Source organism: Hemiscyllium ocellatum, chromosome 1 (genome assembly GCF_020745735.1).
Source record: "Hemiscyllium ocellatum isolate sHemOce1 chromosome 1, sHemOce1.pat.X.cur, whole genome shotgun sequence".
NCBI classification, from domain to species: Eukaryota; Metazoa; Chordata; class Chondrichthyes; order Orectolobiformes; family Hemiscylliidae; genus Hemiscyllium; species Hemiscyllium ocellatum.
Genome location: NC_083401.1, coordinates 149,605,603 through 149,621,198, shown reverse-complemented (window position 1 = coordinate 149,621,198; position 15,596 = coordinate 149,605,603). Strand labels below are relative to the sequence as shown.

The window sequence follows — 15,596 nt, the reverse complement described above, 5'->3', positions numbered from 1 at the left end:
GTGGCCTCGGAGACAGTGAGCAGGAAGGGCCCTGGATCCTTAGCTATCCAAATTAGTCCAGAAAGTTCAGACCATACCTTTAGCACATTTAACATGCATGCTCTGGGTTCCACACTGCGGGGATGCCAAACTCCCATTTCAATGGAGGTTACTGGGAAGTTAAGTGACCAGCTGCCTTCATGAAATATGCATGCACATCCGCTCCCACTCCAGTGAAAATGGGAAGCAATGTTTTTGGGGGTGTAACTGGTTATTTCAGGCTATTTTTACCATTACAGAGAGCTTTGCCATCCTGGTGGAAATTTGGATCGAACGATTTCCTATTTAAGACAAGTGAGGAGACGGTCCTCTCTGAGTTTATCTTGTCCTGTTCTCTTCAATCTTTTCCCACCAAGTGCAGGTCACTCAACTTCCCTTCCTGGCCCACCTGCAAGAAAATATTGCCAAAGTTTTCATTTCCTCAGGTCCATTTCCCATCACTTTGAATCTACCATCACAACCCCTCATAAGAAGACTACCCCTGAAAAATCTGACCTTGCAAACTATCTCCTTTTTATTTTAAAAATTACTTTATTCATAAAAAGAACTTTATATACATACATAGTCACTGAAGCAATTCAGTTCTATACAACAGCAAATGAAGAAGCCAAAAGACATTTGGTTTGTTGAAAAGATAGCGTCAAACCCCAAAGTGTTTCTTTCTTGTACAAGGCTATTGATAAAGTACAGATTTGAGACAGTCCAGGGAATTCCTTATGAACTCAACCTGTAAGCCTCTCTTTGGTAGACTGGAATGAAAAAAAACTCTTACAGTTTAGTTTAATTTTAATCATCCCCTTCATTTACTAATAGCATCACTGTTACAACATAATACTGATACTTATAAGCTAAACTAATTGGGTTCTAATAACCCAAGAGAGTAGATCACCAGCTCTTCAAGAACCCTGGCAGGCTACTCCGTTGTACTATCACAAACAAACTATCGTTATACGCAAGTTTACAAAAGCTGTACTGTCACAAACACAAAAAATTAACAAAAGCATTGCATGTTCTGAACTAGACAGATAATAGTGAAGGACAATAATTCGGGACAGAAGTTAACTGATAGAGTTTTATTTTGAGTTCAGAATCAAACATGGTTATTAATTTCACAAATGAACAGCCGTGAATGTTATCACTCTGTGCCGTTTATACAGATTCACTGATGTTAAGGCAAATGTTCTTAATAGTCTTATCCTCCCTGCCTGTCTATTTTCTAGTGTGCAGCAAATGTGTTCTCTAACTCAACATTACACGTTAGTCTAAATGGTTAAGGACAAGTTCTAAGGCTATACATTTTCTCACTATATTTACAAACATTTGAGGCGAAAGACCTTAGACTGCGTTCTTTTCACGCTGCGCCTTGGCAACAGCTGCCCCAAGCTTTAGTGTGTCCCTCAGAATGTAGACCTGGATCTTGGAATTAACCAGGATGCAACACTCCGTCGAGGTTAACTACTTGCTTTTGTTTCAGGGCAGACCAAAGAGCATCTTTCACTGTGTTGTTGGCCCTCCAGGCTCACGATGTTTGTCTCGGTGCGCATTCGTAGAGCAAACAGTAGAGCACAGAGTCCTGCATCATGGAGCAGCTCAGAAAATAACATTTTTTTATAGAAAAATATACTTTATCCATAGAAAGAAATCTTTGGTACATGTACAGTTAATGGAGCCATTCAGATCGATATTCTCTTTACTTATAGGGAACAAATTAAGCCTTTCATGTTCACCGTACACTATATTTACAGGTGCCATTTAGCTGAGGCATCAGCAGGACCCAGTTACTTAATGAACTCCCGTTATTCTTTGGCAGAAGGACTTTACACAGTGGTCTTTCCCCACTGCAGCTTGGCAGCAGCTGCCTCAAGCTTTAGGAAAGCCAACGTAGAGATACATCATGTGGAAGATTTAATGCAACGCACGATAATGCACCCCTTTTGAAGTTTATAAGTTAGTCATGTCTATTCATCAACAGTCCTGTCACTGGGGGGAGGGGCGGAAGAAGGAAGACTGTCTGCTTCCCCGTGGTGTGGATCAACTTTTCGACCCTCTCAGGGCTGAGGTAACTGTCCAGTCCCTCCTTGGGGCCATTTTGCCAGTCTGGTGTCATCAGGATGAGAACAAGGTCAGCAGAGTCCAGTTCTGAGTCTGACAGAGGGACTGTTAGAGGATGGCAACTCTCAGTTGCCTGGAGCTGTGGGTTAGTGGGGACTCCCAGTTGTCATCAAGTGGGGGCTGAGCTTTACCAGTCCCCTCAGAGGTTCAAGATTATCTCTCTCTCTTTCCCCAGTGGTGCTCTGCTTCTTTTTCTGATGATGGCCGTCCTTCCGCCCTTCTTTGCCATCAGAGGAGCTGCTGGCGTCATCCTCATGTAGCTTTCTCTTTCAACTTTGCTGTGAGGCTTTGGTGGGGGGTGGGGGTCTGGCAGGTTTTCCTTTTCTAGTTGTATTTCAATGTTATTCACTCCCCACCTCCTTGCTTCCCACCTCTTCCATTGATTCCATCTGTTCAGCTGGAGGTTGGGTCGGTTGCTGTGCTTCCAAGTGGTGACAGTCTGTTCCACTCCAGCCTGTCCTCCTTTCTGGGTGCCTCTTGTCTCAGTTCCCCTGCTAGATGATGGTGCCTCACTGATCTTCGGAGGTCCACGGTTCACATTGCCACCTCTGGCCAATTGAGCATACGTGGCACACCACGATGGGCAGGCCTTGTACATGTGGCCTGCTTCCCCACACAGGTTACAGCTTCTGGACTCCTTGTAGTCTTTGGTCAGGTGACCATCCTCTTTGCAGTTCCTAAAGACAATCACTTTACAGTCTGCGACCATGTGCCCTGCCCTCCCGCAGATTCGGCACACTCTAGGCTGCCCTGCATATGGCAGGTAGCCTCTACTCCCTCCAACTGGAGCTGGAGGGTGGGCAGAGGATGTTCCCACTAGTGATCATCTTCAGAGTCACCTGAACCCTGTTTCTTACTGGTCCAGATTCTAAATGGGTCTGTGACGTCAGTGCTATCTCTTCTAAGCTGTACGTACCATCTCAGGAAGATCAGGACATCTGCTGCTGGGATGTGTGGGTTGTACATCACAATTGTAACAACTCCGGCTCCTCAGTGGCACTGCAGACAAGATGGAGAAGAAAAAAAACCTTCTTTCTCCTCACTTATCTTCAGGAGACGCTCTCATTGCTTCATGTTCCTGAAAGTCACACCAAAACATCTACTATAGGGGAAATCCTGCAGGCAGTAGATGTCTGCTGCTTGGAACCCACAGCAATCTAGTAAGATCCTCTTTAGGAAAAAAGATCTGATCGCCCAGTGTGCATTCTTTCACCTTCTTCAGTCACCCTGATTCTGATCCGGACTCCCTTGCCTGGGTCACGGGTGGCTGCTGAGACCATTGTTCCAGGTTGGCTTTTCCCTGAATTGGCATTAGGCCGAAGCCAGCATGAAGATCCACCAAGAGCAGGTCAGCTCAACCAATGACTCTCCAACGTCCAATCACAATCCAGCGATGATTCCAATAGCTCTGACGACTCACAACCAGACACCCGTTCTGATAAGAACAGACACTTGATCTTAACAAAAGGCCAAGCAGCTCAGAACTTTTTTTTATTTCAAAAATTTATTTTATTTAGAGAAAATAAATCTTTTGTACATGGACAGTTAATGAACCCGTTGTGATCTATACTCTTTTTACTTACAGACAACAAATTAAGACTTTGATGTCCACCATACTCTATAGACAGCCTCTTGGCATTTAGCTGAAGCAACAGTAGTGTCCAATTATTGAATGGGCCCCCCTTATTCTTCGGCAGAGGGTTCTTACACGGTGGTCTTTTCCCACCACGCCTTGGCAGCAGCTGCCCCAATCTTCAGCGCATCCCTCAGCACAGTCCTGGACCTTGGAATGTGCCAGTCGGGGTTAACTCCTTCACCTGGAAGACCAGCAAGTTTCGGGCAGACCAAACAGCGCCTTTTACCGAGTTGACGATCCTCTAGGCAGAGTTGATGTTCATCTCGGTGTGCATCCTGGCGAACAGACCGTAGAGCACGGCGTCCCACATCACAGAGCAGCTTGGGACAAACCTCGACAAACACCACTGGATTTCTCTCCAGACTTCCTTTGCATTGGCACATTCCAGAAGGAAATGTGTGACAATCTTGGCCCGTCCACAGCCACAGCAGCTCAGGACTATTTTTTTTCAAAAATATACTTTATTCATAGAAAATAAATCTTTTGTACATGGACCGTTAATGAACTCGTGCCAATCTGTAATCTTTTTACATACAGATGACAAATTAAGTCTTTGATGTCCACCATTACTCAAAGCAGCTCAGAACTATTACTCCTAATGAACTTCCCTTTCTTCCAAAATTCATAACTGAACATTTCTAATCAGGTTTCTACCCTTGCCATGCCAATAACAGTACACTACCTATCACTGTGTACATGGTAAACCATGCCACCTTATCATCTTGTTTTGTCTGTAGGCTTTGACATGAATAACTTACCACCTTTCTCTAATGCCTTTCTTCCTTCCTTCAGATGGACAAAATTGCCCACAACTAGTTCCAACTTTATTTATCAAGTCATAGTCAGTGAATCCCCTCCTTTGACTTGTCTCTTGCTTAAGTACCATTACTTCTGGAGTTCCTCAAGATGCAATTGGTTTCTACCCATTTCAAATCTACATGCATCAGACAGCATCAGAAAACACAGTGCCAGAATATATATATATATAGACAATATCCAGCTTAATTCACTACCACCTCCCTTAATCCTTCCACTGTCTCTGATTTATCAGACTACTCATTTGATGTAGATTTCTGGATGGGCTTAAATTTCCTCCAAGTATTGGGATGACTGGTCATCAACTTCAATCCCCTTGCAGACTGCGATCACTTACCACAGACTCCAATGCTCCCTCTATCATTATCAAACATTAACCTGGACTATTTGCAATCTTAGAGTCATATTTGATCCCTAGAGGAGCTTCCAACTACATATCAATTCAATTATTTACATAACATACTTTCATCTCTGTAACATTACCCTTCTCCATCCTACTTTAGCTTATTTACTGCTGAAATCTGCATTCATTCCCTTTTTACCCCGCATCTAATCACCCTCATATTGTATTGGATGGCTTCCCATCTTCCTCAAACTTGACTTAATACAAAGCTACCCATCTCCTAACTCACACGTAGATTACATTCCCTACAGAACGGAAACAGGCCATTTGGCCCAACAAGTCCACACCGACCCTCTGAAGAGTAACCTACCCAGACCATTCACCAAGCCAATATTAAACCGTGACTAATGCACCTAACACTATGGGCAATTTGGTACGGCCAATTCACCTGACCTGCACATCTTTGGATTGTGGGAGGAAACTGCAATACCTGGAGGAAACCCATGCAGACATGGGGTGAAGTGAATGTGCGAACTCCACACAGACAGTCGCCCAAGATGGGAACTGAACCTGGGTCTCTGGCGCTGTGAAGAAGCAGTGCTAACCACTGAGCCACTGAAACTTAGCCCGGTTCACCCATCAACCCTATGTTTGCTGACAGCATTCCCTTGAAATTCTTTGCTGGCTGCATCAGCCTCTGAGGTCCATTCATGACAGTGATTCCCAGAGCCAGAAGGAAATGTGCCATTGATGTGCCAACATCAATTCTCCTCGGATGCTGCCTGATCTGCTGTATTTTTCCAGTGCCAAACTTTTCAAATGCCAATACAAATTGTCATACACAGAACTTTTGAATGGCTGCATGCTTGCTTACTGACTTACAATGGCTCTAAGTCCAGTAATGCCTCAATTTTAAAAGCTCTCCAGGGTTTTGCCCTTCCTATCTCTAAAACCTCAAAGCCTCCGACATCTCTGTAGTCTTGCAGAGTTTTGATCTTATTCAGTCCACCACTGGCATCAATGCCTTCAGCTGTCTTGAATCTTAACTCTGAAATTCACTTCCTGAATCTCCCCAGCTCCCTATAATGCTTCTTGAAGACTTTGCTTAAAACTTCTCTCTTTAACCAAACTTTTAGTTAGCTGTCCTATTCTGTTTTCTAATGGCTTGGTATCAACATTTGTATGATTCTCACTCAAGTGTAACATCTGGAAATGCTTTTCTATGTATAATCCATTATAAAGATAAGAGTTGCTGTTGTCAATCTCTATTTTTAACCTTTTTGTTCCTAAGGCTGCAACCTTATAGAGTCATAGAAAAACAGACCCTTTGGTCCAATTCGCTCATGCCGACCAGGTATCTCAACCTAATCTAGTCCCATCTGCCAGCACCCAAACCCATATCTCCCCAAACGCCTCGTATTCATATACCCATCCAGATGCCTTTTAAATGTTGCAATTATATCAGCCTCCGCCACTTCCTCTGGCAGCTCATTCCATACACACTCTGCGTGAAAATGTTTCCCCTTAGGTCTCTTTTATATCTTTACCCTCTCACCCTAAACCTATGCCCTTTAGTTCTGGATTCCCACACCCCAGGGAAAAGACTTTGTCTATTTACCCTTTCCATGCCCCTCATGATTTTATAAACCTCTATAAGGTCACTCCTCAGCCTCCGATGCTCCAAGGAAAACAGCCCTAGCCTATTCAACCTCTCCCCATAGCTCAAATCCTCTAACCCTGGCAACATCCTTGTAAATCTTTTCTGAACCCTTTCAAGTTTCACAACATTCTTCCGATAGGAAGGAGACCAGAATTACATGCAATATTCCAACAATGGCCTAACCAATGTTCTGGACAGCTGCAACATGTCCTCCCAACTCCTGTACTCAATACTCTGACCAAGAAGGGAAAGCATACCAAACGCTTTCTTCACTATCCTATCTACCTGCGACTCCACTTTCAAGGAGCTATGAACCTGCACTCAAAGGTATCTTTGTTCAGCAACACTCCCTAGGACTGTACCTCACAAAAATGTTGGATCCAATAATCAAGTGCGAAACTTAGAAAGGTTAAGTATAACCATCATTGACTTTCAATGCAATCACTGTTAGAACGTGTGAGGTTAACAAGCTAAGCTATTTTAGGTGATCCATTTATATTAAACAGCTGGGTTATCAAAGAGTTTTTAGAATCACTTCGCAAAAGATGGCTGATTTTCACAGGCAAAAACATTCCTGATGAAGGGTTTATACCTGAAACATTGGTTCTCCTGCTCCTCCTGCTGTCTGACCTGCTGTGCTTTTCAGCACCACACTCTTGACTCTGGTCTCCAGTATCTACAGTTCTCATTTTCTTCTCCTGATTGCCACAGGTAAGAACATGGCTGTGAACACAGCAGAGCTGTTTATGTAAATCAAGGTTCAGCCATGACTTGGTTGGAACCCGATAAACAAGAGGAGGGCAATATCTCTTATAAAGGCTACAATAATGGATGCCTCACAGGAGCCATTAATGAGATTGCCATATGCACCCAGTACAAATTGTGCCCCTTTATTTTGCCGCAACTGCATCTGACAACCACCTCAAAGGTCAAAATAAATTATGTTTGAAATCAGAAGATTATAACCTTAGTTAACATCTCCGTAATTGTGCAATGGGTTTTAGATGTTAGCTAATGATTGGATTAGTACGTCTTAATAGTTTTAGAGTTGAAATAAGGTATTTCAAAAGGGGAGATTGTGTGACCTAAATTGCATCATTGTTATCTATACCTGTACTGTCTATGTCAGGCTCTGTACAATGGTAAATAATAAATAGTGCACTTGGAAATGTTGAATGTTTAACATCTTTTGCAACAACTCTTTACATCAGGAAAAGTCAGACTAAGATCAACTACCTGTACCTCAACTATTTTACTTCCATGTTTCCATTCAATTAACAGCAGGAGGCGCAATATTGCCCAACGAGATGACTGACTCTTCTGATAAACATTAAACAAATTAATCAGTCCCTGGTGGGGTGCTGTAACGAAACTAAAATCTAAATTAATCTAAAATGAAACTAAACAGTTAAAGGAAACTTACAGATCTGCAACAGAAATGTATTGAACTACGGGCAGCAGGGTGACACAGTGGTTAGCACTGCTGCCTTACAGCGCCAGAGCCCCGGATTCAATTCCTGCCTCAAGCAACTGTCTGTGTGGAGTTTGCATGTTCTCCCCGTGTCTGCATGGGTTTCCTCCGGGTGCTCCGGTTTCCTCCCACAGTCCAAAAATGTGCAGGTTAGGTGAATGGGCCATGCTAAATTGCCCATAGTGTGAAGTGAAGGGGTAAATGTAGGGGAATGGGTCTGGGTGGGCTGCTCTTCGGAGGGTCGGTGTAGACTTGTTGGGCCGAAGGGCCTGTTTCCACACTGTAAGTAATCTAATCTAAAATAAAAAAAAGTAATGTAATCTAAAATACATTGAAATGGCAGTTCCAGGAATGACGATGCACCCAAATCACTTATGGAGACAACCAGTCTCTGAAAGCCCCCAACATATTCTAACCTCAAGTATGTAAAAGCACAAGGTGCTAATTGAAGTTATTAGAGCTGGTGAAAGAAGGTGAAAGACAAAAAGGAGATGTTGAATCCCATTTTATCGTTGGCTCACTAAATGTGCTGTATAGAGCTGAGAGTGATGGAAGCAAGTGTGAAGGAAAGATCAAGAGGTTTAGGAGGTTGCCAAGGATATAGGCAGTAGTAATGGAGTGCATTCCAGGAAGGGTCTTCAATCTCCACCCCTTATTGCTGATGAAGGGCAAAAAGGAGAAAGTGAGGACTGCAGATGCTGGAGATCAGAGCGGAAAATGTGTTGCTAGAAAAGCGCAGCAGGTCAGGCTGCGCAGGCCTGACCTCCTGATGAAGGGCTGATGCCCAAAACATCAGATGCTGCTTGACTTACTGTGCTTTTCCAGCACCACACTCTCTTCTCTGATCTCCAGCATCTGCAGTCATCATTTTCACCTAATCATGAGAAAAGTCAAGACTCTATGACTATGACTCGACATACCTACGCCCTGCTATACATATCAGCCCGCCTCCACATTGTACCTTTGTAAGAGGCTGCAGCATATTACTTCCCATACCCACTCTCCTCATAGCTGCATGTTTCCTAGCAACCACCCAGTAATTCTGCTTCCAACAAAGATATCAGGAAGGTTGGTCGGCCATGGAACAAAAGCTTAGTAACTGGCCAGAACTTTTGCATACACCTGTATAATGATCTTTTTGCAGTTACATACCAGCTGCACACTATTGGATTTTTCAAATATTCCTGGGTGATCCATATGCGTCCTAACTCCTTTTGCATACAGTTGATGACACCCCTGCATCTGTGGGAATTTAGCCAGAGCTGCAAATACAAGTGTCCACTCATTCTAACTGGCATCATCACAGGCAAAATTGATATAATTGGTGATTCAGGAGAAACAGACCTTTATGATGCATTCGTGGGCCACCAACGAGATTCTACAAATATCCCCAGCAGGCATACAGAAATGGCTATTAAGTGTATTTCATCAGTCCTCATGTAAAGGACACAAATAGCATTCTAAAATTACTAAATAATTACAGAGCTATCGCTAGAGAAAAAGTATTCAGGAAATTAATGGGACTAAAGGCCATTAAGTCTAAGACTCCCTTGTTTTTCTTTCACTTTAATATACTGCTCAGTTTCCCTGGGACACTCTCTCCCTACCCCTCTCTCTGTGCTTTATCTCTAATACACTGCTCAGTTTCTCCAAGACACACACTTTTTCACTTTAATGTGCTACTCATTTTCTCAGGACACACTCTCTCTCTGATATACTGCTCAGTTTCTCCAGGACACACTCTCTGTGTTTCTGTCTAATATACTATGTCCTGGAGAAACAGCAGTGCATTAGAGAGAGAAAAAAAAACAGGGAGAGAGAGTGTTTCCTGGAGAAACTGAACAGTATATTAGAGAGAAAAAACAGACAGACAGAGAGTGCCCTGGAGAAACTGAGCAGCATATTGGAGAGAAAAGACAGTTTGTCCTGGAGAAACTGCAGTATATTAGAGAGGAAGAAAGGGAGAGAGCGAGTGTCCTGGAGAAACTTGTGCAGTATATTATAGAGTGAGAGCGTGTGTCCTGGAGAAACTGAGTACTGTATTAGAGAGAAAATATAGACAGAGTGCCCTGCAGAAAGTGAACAGAGAGAGAATGTATCCTGGAGAAACAGCATTCTCTCTGTTTTTTCTCTCAAATACACCACCCAGTTTCTCCAGGGCTCTCTCTGCCTGTCTGTCAGTATTATCACACTAATACACTGCTCAGTTTCTCCAGGATACACACAGTCTCTCTCTAATACAATGGTCAGTTCCTCCAGGGCATTCTCTGTCTGTATTTTCTCTCTGATACATTGCTCAGTTTCTCTAGGACACACTTACTCCGTTTGTCTGTCTGTCTTTCTTCTCTAATAACTTGCTCTGTTTCTCCAGGGCACACTCTCTGTATTTTCTCTCTAATATACTGCTGTTTCTCCAGGACAAACTCTGTCTTTTCTCTCCAATATGCTGCTGGCATATTGGCATAGAAAACATTATGGCACAGACAGGGAACACAGGGGGCTAACATCTTAACACCTTTTCTGGACTGACACCAATTGTTACAGTTAACCTGAGAACGTTACTTTTTTTTAAATGGACCACACTCTATCACAAACCCACAGACAAACTCACAATGCTACACTTCTCCAGCTTTCACCCAAAACATATTAAAACAGCCAGCCCCTATGGACAAGCCCTACACGTACACCGGATCTGTTCAGATGAGGAGGAATGTGACGGGCACCTGGAAGCACTCAGCGAAGCCCTCATAAGAACAGGGTACGATGCTCAACTCAATGACCACCAGTTTTGACATGCCACAGCAAGGAACCGTAATGACCCCCCTCATGAGACAGACACATGCTGCAACCGACAGGGTACCCTTCATCGTCAGGTACTTCCCAGGAACTGAAACACTACACCATGTTCTTTGTGACCTGCAATATATTACCAGTGAGGATGAGCACCTCGCCAAGACCTTCCCCACACCTCCACTGCTCATCTTTAAACAACCGCCAAACCTCAAACAGATCATTGTTCGTAGCAAACTGCCCAGCTTGCAGGACAATTCCACACAACCCTGTCATGGTAGGTGTTGCAAAACGTGTCAGAGTGTGGACATGGATACCATCATTACACATGGGGACACCTCCCACCATGTACATGGCAGGGACTCATGAGACTCAGCCAACGTTGTCTATCTCATACACTGCAGGCAAGGATGCCCTGAGGCATGGTACATCAGTGAAACCGAGCAAAGGCTACGGCAATGGATGAAAGGACACTGCACAACAACAACAGACAGGAGTGTTCCCTTCCAGTTGGGGAACACTTCAGCGGTCCAGGACATTCAACCTTGGACCTTCAGTTGACCATCCTCCAAGGCGGACTTCGGGCCAGGCAGCAGCAAAAGGTGGCCGAGCAGAGGCTGATAGCTAAGTTCCGTACCCATAGGGAGGGCCTCAACCGGAACCTTGGATTCATGTCACACTACAGGTGACCACCATTACATCACACACAGGCACTCCAATACACACACATACACAGACACAGACACAGATACAGACACAGACACGCACACACGCTCCTACAGACACTCCCACCCACATGTACATCCTCTCAGACTTAGACCACTTTACACACACACACTCAACCTCCCACCCAGACACACACACATACTCCCACACTCTCACAGACGTAGACAATTTACACACACACACACACACACACACACACACACTCTCTTACAGACACACACAACCCCCCACCCCAACACACACACACATTTGTGGGGTGAATTTGTACTTGCAGAGTTACATTGTACTTTGCTCAAAAACTGCATGAATCAATGTAAGACTGTTAACTCACTTTTTAGATTAGAATCAGTCTAAACATTATGACAGACAACAGAATACAGGGGCTAACAACTTCAACATCTTATATGGGCTGACACCAATTGTTAGAGTTAACCTGAGAATGTAACTTTTTAAAAAAAAGTTTTGTGATTTACATACAGAAGAAGTGAAACTATCATGGTCATTCTAACAGCTGAGAAACTTAACAAAAAATCAAGATATTTTTCAATGTATAATTTCAGTTACATCACACTGTAAATTTTTGCTATAAATTCTGAGTCTTACAATTGTGTCCTCCACAACCACCTGATGAAGGAGCAGCACTCCAAAAACTAGTGCTTCCAATTAAACTTGTTGGACTATAACCTGGTGTTGTGCGATTTTTAACTTCTCTCTAATACACTGCTCAGTTTCTGCAGGACACTCTCTCCCTGTCTGTCTATATTTTCTCTCTAATACGCTGCTCAGGATGGACACCTCAGCACCACACTCTACCACAAACCCACAGACAACCTCACAATGCTACACTCCTCCAATTTCCACCCAAAACATATTAAAACAGCCATCCCCTGTGGACAAGCCCTATGCGTATACCGGATCTGTTCAGATGAGGAGAAAGGTGACAAACATCTGGAAGTACTCAGCGATGCCCTCATAAGAACGGGGTACGATGCTCAACTCAATTGACCATCAGTTCTGACGTGCCACAGCAAGGAACCGTAATGACCTCCGCTGGAGACAGACACATGCTGCAACTGACAGGGTACCCTTCGTTGTTCAGTACTTCCCAGGAGCTGAAAAACTATGTCATGTTCTTCGTAACCTGCAACACAATATCAATGAGGATGAGCACCTTGCCAAGACCTTCCCCACACCTTCACTGCTTGCCTTTAAACAATCGCCAAACCTCAAACAGATCATTGTTCATAGCAAACTGCCCAGCTTGCAGAACAACTCCACACAACCCTGTCACAGTACGCGTTGCAAAACGTGTCAGTGTGGACATGGATATCACCTTTACACATGGGAACACTCCCACCATGTACGTGGCAGGTAGTCATGAGACTCAGCCAACTTGTCTATATTATACGTTGCAGGCAAGGATGCCCTGGGGCATGGTACATTGGGGAAACCGAGCAAAGGCTACGGCAATGGATGAAAGGACACTGCACAACAATCAACAGACAGGAGTGTTCCCTTCCAGTTGGGGAACACTTCAGCGGTCCAGGACATTCGACCTCGGACCTTCAGGTAACCATCCTCCAAGGTGGACTTCGGGACAGGCAGCAGCGAAAAGTGGCCGAGCAGAGGCTGATAGCTAAGTTCCGTAGCCATAGGGAGGGCCTCAACCGGGACCTTGGGTTCGTGTCACACTACAGGTGACCACCATTGCACTATATATAATACACACACACACATTCCTATACACGTGGACACACATATACACAGACACTCATACACACCCTTACAGACACACATTCTCATGCATCTTCTCAGAAACTTGGACCACTCTACACTCACATATACACTCTCTCACAGACACTCAACCCCCCACCCAGATACACAAACACTCCCACATGCACTCCCTCACAGATTTAAGATACTCTACACTCATATACACTCTCTCTCACACTCACAACCCCCCTAACCTGGACACACACACACACAAAGATCCACATGCAAATATATACATTTGTGGGGTGAATATGTACTTGCAGAGTTACATTGTACTTTGCTCAAAAACTGCATGAATTTATGTAAGACTCTGTTATCTCACCTTTTAAGATTAGAATCAGTCTAAACATTATGGCACTGACAGAGAACACAAGAGACTAACACCTTCAACATATTGTCTAGCTAACACCAGTTGTTACAGTAAACCTGAGAATGCAACTTTTTAGAAAAAATGTTTTGTGATTTACATGTGAAAGAAGTTAAACTATCATGGTATTTGAATAGATGAAAGACTCCACAAACAATTAAGGTATTTTTCAATGTATAATTTCATTTGCATCACACTGTAACTTTTTGCTATAAATTCTGTGTCTTACAATTGTGTCCTCCAAAACTACCTGATGAAGGAGCAGCACTCTGAAAGCTAGTGTGCTTCCAATTAAAATTGTTGGACTATAACCTGGTGTTGTGTGATTTTTAAGTTCTCTCTAATACACTGCTCGATTTCTCCAGGACACTCACACACTCTCTATTTTCTCTCTAAAACACTGCTCAGTTTCTCCAGGACACACTCTCCCTGTCTATCTGTATTTGCTCTGTAACACACTGCTTAGTTTCTCCAGGACACACACACTCTCTCTGTCTGTATTTTCTCTCTAATATACTGCTCAGTTTCTCCAGGCCACACACACACACATTCTCTCTCTGTATTTTCCCTCTGACACACTACTCAGTTTCTCCAGGACACTGCTGCAAATGTGTTGCTGGTCAAAGCACAGCAGGTTAGGCAGCATCTCAGGAATAGAGAATTCGACGTTTCGAGCATAAGCCCTTCATCAGGAATCCTCTCTGTCTGTCTGTCTGTCTGTGTCTCTCTCTGTCTGTCTGTCTCTCTCTCTCTCTCTCTCTCTGTCTGTCTGTCTGTCTGTCTCTCTCTCTCTCTCTCTGTCTGTCTGTGTCTCTCTCTCTCTCTGTCTGTCTCTCTCTCTCTCTGTCTGTCTGTCTCTCTCTCTCTCTGTGTCTCTGTCTCTGGCAGGTGATCTCTCCCCCCACGTGCGTAGGTGGTTTGCAGCTCGAGGCTGGGGAAGAATTTAAGTGCGGAACCTAGAGCCGCAGCCACTGAGAGGTCGGGACGGGATTGTGTGACGGACGAGTAACGCACGGGGCGGTAAGACACCGGGGGTGGTGTCAGTGTGGAGCCTGTGACGCCGGGCTCAGTTAACTCCACCTCGTTCTTTGGGGTTTCTCTATTTATCTCGCGCCTACCGCTCAGGATGAACTCGGAGCCGAGGCAGCGGCAGGAGGTGAGTCAGCGGCAGGCAAATTCCGTTTTAACTCACGGCTTCGCTGCATCCGCTGCGGAGGATGTCGGAGCGGGGCGGCTGTCAATCACTGCCTACAAGCCCCGCCCCCTCCCCACTGTGGACAAGGTCTTGTGGACAGCAGGGTTTACACAAGTTGTTGCTAATGCTTTGGGTTCCCTCCCCCCCGCCCTGTTTTTTAATACATGTGAAGCAAATTTGCAAAGCTTTTCTTTTACGTATATAAAGCGATGCGAATGTATCTTAAGGACTATATCTCATGCATCCTTTTTGGTTTCGAAAGAGAATTTGCTGGAGAAGCTCAGCAGCTGCAAATGTGTTGCTGGTCAAAGCACAGCAGGCCAGGCAGCATCTCAGGAATAGAGAATTCGACGTTTCGAGCACAAGCCCTTCATCAGGATTCCTGATGAAGGGCTTGTGCTCGAAACGTCGAATTCTCTATTCCTGAGATGCTGCCTGGCCTGCTGTGCTTTGACCAGCAACACATTTGCAGCTGTGATCTCCAGCATCTGCAGACCTCATTTTTTACTCGGAGAAGCTCAGCAGAACTGATTTCTGAAGGAGGGTCACTGGGCCCGAAAGCTTTAACTCTCCTCCTTCTCCACAGATGATGGTGAGGAGGAGCCGCTGTTGGACTGGGGTGGACAAAGTTTTAAAAGTCAAGCAACCTGTTTGTTGTGTGATTTTTA

The 15,596-nt window shown here is 44.4% G+C and overlaps 1 protein-coding gene across 2 annotated transcripts in view; it reads left to right on the top strand.

Moving 5' to 3' along the window:
- The first annotated feature begins 14,742 nt into the window (after window positions 1-14,742).
- The window catches only part of tmem192 (transmembrane protein 192), a 47,059-nt gene continuing 46,205 nt past the window's right edge, over window positions 14,743-15,596 (top strand). For both annotated transcript variants that reach the window (XM_060832725.1, XM_060832736.1), the window contains exon 1: window positions 14,743-14,889. In XM_060832725.1, the coding sequence (XP_060688708.1) occupies window positions 14,860-14,889 (30 nt within the window). In that variant the 5' untranslated portion in view covers window positions 14,743-14,859. The remainder of the gene's footprint in view (window positions 14,890-15,596) is intronic.